Genomic DNA, 6,347 nt, shown 5'->3' on the forward strand with positions numbered 1-6,347 from the left:
TGACATCCCGGTCGCTGTGTCCATCTTTAACACATTGTCTATGGTTTCCATAGAAGGTCGGCGTTGACAGTTGGATTAGAGAAAAAAAAAACCCACTGGCATTAAAGTGACGTTAACATTGCAGTTTGTCTTCTGTTTCTTCTTTCTTTCATTTTTTCAAAACATGAACTTGACCGTCCTCGACAATGGACGGACATTTGACAATTGATAAACATTCTAAATATCTTGCACCAGTAACAGAAAAAATAAATCTGGGTTTGTGTAGGATAACCACAGTTTTTCTGGAGCCTCTTCACTGCGATAGTTCAGTTTGAGCAAAAACACTCCTTTTGGCTGGTCCACCACCTGGAGATAGGCAGCTTTCACCTGTCTATGCAGGTCCTGATTTTGAAAAACCTTTTAAGATACAGGGGGATGCAAGTTTAACTGGCTCCTCCTGCAAGAAGAGGAGGTGGGAGATTGAAGCTCACATAATTATAATTGCCACATTAAACTGAGCAACCAAGGGCATAACAATATATTTATTTTGATTGTGATGACAAAGGTCTTCTAAATTTGTCGCTTTAACCCAAACCACGGTGTTTCTCTAGGCTTAAGCAGCTCAAAACCCAATCTTAGCCAAAGTGCATAATATAGATTTGCTTTTAAAGAACAATTCATAATGGCTTTCAAAGGCACAGACAAATTACGTTGTCCTAAGATGCTGCTGTATGTCGTTCTAGATGGCATGCACAAATAACATATCTGTCATCTAATCTGAAGGAGGTTGGGGCTAATGATGGACTTAGGTTAAGGCAAAGGGCAACAAGAACTGATGGGGGAACTCACTTTGACCCAACAGCAAAAATCGGATTCAATTTCTAGTATCAGCTGTGTATGTCATTGGATTAAAAAAAAAAAAAAGCCAAAGGCAGTGTAGGCAATTTTATGGTAGGTCTCTGAAGGTTATACACAGTGTATTCTGTTTTGAAATACCGGGTAGAAAGATGATTTTGTTATCAGATATCATATAAAAGTATGCAATACACCTGTCAGTCCACATGGGGGTAGGCTCTGTCAGGTTCTAGCTATGAGGATGCTTTACATGTACGTAGCCATGACGGGTGTATGCATGACGGATACAAATGTTGTTAATTATTATGATTATAACATTTATTGAATTGCCATATGAGTCATATTTCCATGCACATTTTTATTGCAACTCATCTTTGTATTAATGTACATTTATTGTATAGTTTTTATGACAGTAAAATACAGATTAGACATTACAAAGTTACTAAGATTGTAAAACAGAGTCAGCACTGACCACTGCTGACATACTGACACTATTAATATCAAGGGTATTTCAAATAATTCTGAAATTAAACAACACCTAAGTTAAAAAAAAATAAAAAATCTTCAGAATATGCTTGCATCAGTTTGTAGAGTTAACCAGCTCACTCCATTAACTTGTCACTTGATCCCTGAAGATCAGGAAACAAACATGAAGTATAGTTAAAGGTGCAAGACGGGAGATTGTGAACACAAATATGGCATTAATTAACAGCTATCTGGTATGTAAAGAAACAGTGTCGTAACGGCGTCCTGAAGTCACACTTCCTCTGTTTGTGTTGCAGTGTGAGCTTTACTTTTTTCTTGTCTTTTTCTTTGTTTTGGCAGCTGGTTCAATGCATTTGCTGATGCATGACAATGCATGTGAGTCCTTCCCTTTAAAACTGTTGGCCCTCTCCATTTTTATAAACAGGCAGAGAGCGGCCTGCCTTACTGCACTGGAAAAGCAAAAGTTTAGTCTGAAGTGCCATGGGCTTGGGTTGTTTATTTCCCATTTTACGATTCATTCCCTACCCTTGCGTGTCTTTTGTCGTCTTTACTTCCTGCCTCTGTCGGGTTCTCTTTCTTTTGATTGCCATGATCTGTTTCACCTGCATCTTGTCTTCCAGTTAGTTTCCTGTGTATATATTGTCCTGTATTTTCCTTCGTCCTCTGCCAGTTCATCCTCTAATATGCCACCCTGCTGGATATCTGCCTGTTTTATTGCCTGTTTTATCTACCGTTTAATCTGCAGTTATCTGACCTGTTCCAGTCGGTCTACCTATGTATGGTCCATGTGCTCCTCTGGTTAACCAGGTTTGTGTTTTGCGTTTTGGATATTTGGTTCTCTCATCAGTTTTTTGTTATTTGCATTTGTATTAGTTACCGTTTTCAAATTCACATGGACTTTTTCAGTTTGGAGTTTTCCTGACTTCCAGCCGCTTTCATTTCTCTCCCTGCCTTTGTAACCTTGCCAAGTTTGTTTTGATTCAAGTTTCTTTTGTATTTTAACCTGCCAGTCTGTTGTGTCTGCATTTGGATCCTTCCCTGTTAACCTGTGACACGCTTAGTTTATACCCACTCGTTTCATTTTAGCTCCGTGTACGAGTCCCTACAGTTGTTTTGCTGCTTCCTCTGCTTCTTGTTTTCTGCCGTCTGTCTGCTCTGGTCTGTGTGTGTCTGTTTCAACACACAGACACACGGACTGGAGCAGACAAGGGCAGAGAGGAGAGACAGATGAAGATAATGTTAAACGACTTGGCAATATGTCATCATGACATTCATCCATCCATCCAGTATCTATACACCACTCAATCCTCACTAGGGTCGCGGGGGGGCTGGAGCCTATCCCAGCTGAATCAGGGCGAAGGCAGGGGACACCCTGGACAGGTCACCAGTCTATCACAGGGCCACACTTAGAGACTGACAACCAAGCACACTCACAGTCACACCTACAGAAAATTTAGAATCACCAATTAACCTCAACATGTTTTTGGACTGTGTGGGAGGAAGCCGGAGAACCCAGAGAGAACCCACGCTGCACGGGGAGAACATGCAAACTCCACACAGAAAGATCCCGGGTGTCCTCACCGGGACGCAAACCGGCGACCTTCTTGCTGCGAGGCAACAGTGCTAACCACCTGCGCCACCCTGCAGCTCTCATGACATTCAGTGATTTTTTAAATTTTTTTTTTTACAATGCTAGTGCGGGCTAATGCCTGTAGCCGATTTATTTTTGTTGTTGGCTGTTGTATTTCTGGTTATAAATGAAATGTGAAAAGAGGGACGAGGTGTGGCTGACGCACTTGTTTGCTTCAGTCTGACATGCCAGTGCTCTACTGACATACAACGGTTCTGAATGTTGCACACAGAACCTTTCAAGCTCCACTAGTTCATGTTGCTGAGACATCAGCTCTGATACCTGCCTACTTTATATTGTATACTTACAGGTAATTGGTCCAATGCTGAGGAGATCAAGTTGAGCTGAGCTGGGAACAGAGCGTGGTGCCCTGCCTCGACAAGACTGTGAGGTGAGAGAGGGGTAGAATGTTTAGAGACCCATTCCCAGTGATTGACTGCATGAGGCACTGATTGATTCTTTTGGATAAGTAAGAAGCTGATCGTCTGACTCACTGGGACACAGCTGTTGAGCCTGTCGTCACAGAGCCTGAGGCTGCAGTGAAGGAAGATGTATGGGCTGTCACTCTGGACAGGGAAGAGCAGGGCAGAGAAACGAGCACGACGAGCCCGGCCATTCTCAACCATTATCACATGATGATGGTCAATAGGACACCTGATGAAACGTCAGACTGAGTCATTGTGGCAGTTTCATGTCATTAATTTTACTTTCAGTCCACATGTCTTTTAAGAACAATCATTTGATTTAGGCAAGACCCATACCCGAAACGAATGAGATGGTCTGGAAATAGATAATCAGGGTCTGAAGAGGGAGTGGTGTAGCATCTCTCCAGAACAACTTCAAAGCTAAAATCTCTCTCTTCTACAGACACCTCCACATTTAGGGCAGAGCCCACTGTTAGATTGACCCAGCCTGGTGGGTACCGGCTTCTAAAGTCGGAGTCTCTGTACAGATAGATGTAGGCTGTGGCTTTGGGGCCTGACCCTAAAAGACCACCTTCACTGTAAAGAAAGAAGACAATTTGATTATCCAGGGATCGCAAAATAAATGTGGTGTTGTAGTAAAGGATGACAACAGGAGACTTACAGCTGTTGAGGTCTGATTACAACATTCAGGCCAGCGTTTGTTTCCAAGGGGTAGACACAGGAGAAATGGATAGCCTCAGATGGAATTAAGGAATCATTGCTTGTAGAGTAGAAAAACAAGGAGTTGGAGTAGATGGCGTGGGTCCTGTTGGTCTGAAAGAAAAGGATGACATTTATGAGAATTCAGCTTGATAACCTCGTCATATGCGTGAACTTGCATGAGATTTTGTCATCCTTCCAATTTTCTAATCAGGACAGCAGCTATTCACATGGTTTACTATCTGTCACAGCCCATACACAAAAGGAAACGTGTCCACAACAACACTGTTTGTCCTCTTGGAATACTATTTCCTTCTTCTACAAGAACACCTCATTGGCATAAATCCAACTGAACAATGGCATTGATTATCATTGTTTTGGCCACTGCTACAGAGGCAGCTGGTTTGCTTTCCCATCGTCCTGAGAGTTCAGATCTCTCTGCACAAAGTCCTAGTAGTTTTGATCCCCCTGCACAGCACCACCATTCTTTGGAGGTACAAATAGTATAGGTGTGAAGGTAATTATCTAGTTACACTAACAAAGTAGTTAAAGGGAAGAGAGTCTGAACAAAAGCCATCAAGAAATTTCATGCACAGTCGCAGTGATATATCACCTCCCATGGCTGTGTTAATGTTCAAGTGACAAAGACCTTCAGTAACTGTAGTAATTATGACAGGAGCAAAACAAGAAGTCAGGTTATACAATTGTAAAGCACATGGAGAGAAGAGGTCAGGGTGGATGGATGGCTTGACAAAATTGTCCTGTAACACAGGAGACCACTCTTCATTTCCCATCTTAAACTGATAATGCACTGTTTTCATTAACAATGACCCATATATGATCTTTACATAATGTTTATTTTTACAACAATGGCAATAAAGGTCCTCTTACCTTAAATAAGTACTCACTTCAATAAAAACCTCTCTATAAACCGAGTCAAAGCATCATTCCAATTCTAGACTCCTCTCCTCGTCCATGCCATCACTTGAACAAGTACATCCACTTAAGGTATGTCAACACGGGCATACATCATGAATCTCACTACATCATTAAAATAAGCAGAATGGGACCTAACCAACGCTAATGGGCGCCAACCAACTGCGCCACCCTGCAGCCCTATATTATATATGTAATCCAAATGGTCTTTGCCAAGCTCATGCTCACTTAAGATACTTTGAAGGGTTTGGGCAACACAGCACCCAGATGGAAAATGGGTGACACATTTCATGATCGTTTCATGGTGTTCTTGATCAAAGCCACTGACACCATTACATGCTACTGACAATGGTTTTATTTAATTCTTTTGGTGAACTCTGGCAGTAATCTATGATCATAAAACTTGACTTAAATTTATATCATTTTGTAGCATTACTGCTGGAGACTAAGGAAAAACTGAGTTTTCACGGTGAAGTCAATTTGAAACCACAAATAACTGCATTAATAACAGTGAAGTACTTTTAAAAGCAAACAAATAACGAGCACAGTGATGGCGCTACAGTCAGTTGTGTGTCCTTCCCAGTTAACAGCAAAAACAGAGACACAAAATCCTACTAGTTGAAAAGTTAAGAAACAGATTAAAAGAGCACAGAATTTTTATTTTTTTAATGAAAGTAGTCAGTTTTCACCGTGAGTACTGTTCCGCAGACGCCAGCATGACGCCTCACTTCGAACCACACAATATAATCCTGCACGATGTATTGGGAACAGAAAGGTGAAGCCAGGTGACCAGAGAATGGATCCAGATCAGATGACATAAGGCTGTTCATCGACACACCAACTTGGAACCGATCACGGGAGCAAACAAGCTGAGAGGTCTGTAGTAGTCTACCATCTGAAGAGGTGGAATTAAAAAAAACACATACACACGCAACAAGAGAGGAAAAAAAAGGAATGTGAAATTGCTGAGACCAAAGAAACTGCAATTAAAGGATAAAGCCTTAAAATGTGTTATGCTCGCTTTGCTGAATGATGTAAAAACATTTCAAATTTATAATAAAATCTTATGTCACATCCCACTGACTAAGATGATTCGTGGACTAAGTTAGTTTAAATATTTACCGTCACACACCACCATTGTCTCCATAATAGCCACAGAGGCTAAATATTTCATATGTACACGCCTTTAATGATAATTAATTTGCTGCATTAAAAAAAAAAGACTTATTTACCTTCACAGACGACACCAGCATCTTCAAAATGATAACAGTCATGAGATCCAAACCCTCGATGTGCGCAATCTGTTATTGATGACTCATATCCTGAACATTGAACAT

The 6,347-nt window shown here is 41.1% G+C and overlaps 1 protein-coding gene across 1 annotated transcript; it reads right to left on the minus strand.

The window, feature by feature from the left end:
• Nucleotides 1–1,379: 1,379 nt before the first annotated feature.
• On the minus strand, nucleotides 1,380–6,337 carry LOC103365919 (pancreatic secretory granule membrane major glycoprotein GP2-like). The gene is made up of 7 exons (XM_008293492.1): nucleotides 6,243–6,337; nucleotides 5,700–5,905; nucleotides 4,037–4,188; nucleotides 3,712–3,951; nucleotides 3,445–3,604; nucleotides 3,259–3,334; nucleotides 1,380–1,463 (listed from the first exon to the last, which is right to left on the minus strand). The coding sequence occupies exons 2-7, from the start codon at nucleotides 5,838–5,840 to the stop codon at nucleotides 1,453–1,455; spliced, it is 780 nt and encodes a 259-aa protein (XP_008291714.1). The 5' UTR covers nucleotides 5,841–5,905; nucleotides 6,243–6,337; the 3' UTR covers nucleotides 1,380–1,452.
• Nucleotides 6,338–6,347: the final 10 nt, after the last annotated feature.

The sequence above is a fragment of the Stegastes partitus genome, unplaced genomic scaffold (genome assembly GCF_000690725.1).
Source record: "Stegastes partitus isolate 25-593 unplaced genomic scaffold, Stegastes_partitus-1.0.2 Scaffold889, whole genome shotgun sequence".
In the NCBI taxonomy this organism is placed as follows: domain Eukaryota; kingdom Metazoa; phylum Chordata; class Actinopteri; family Pomacentridae; genus Stegastes; species Stegastes partitus.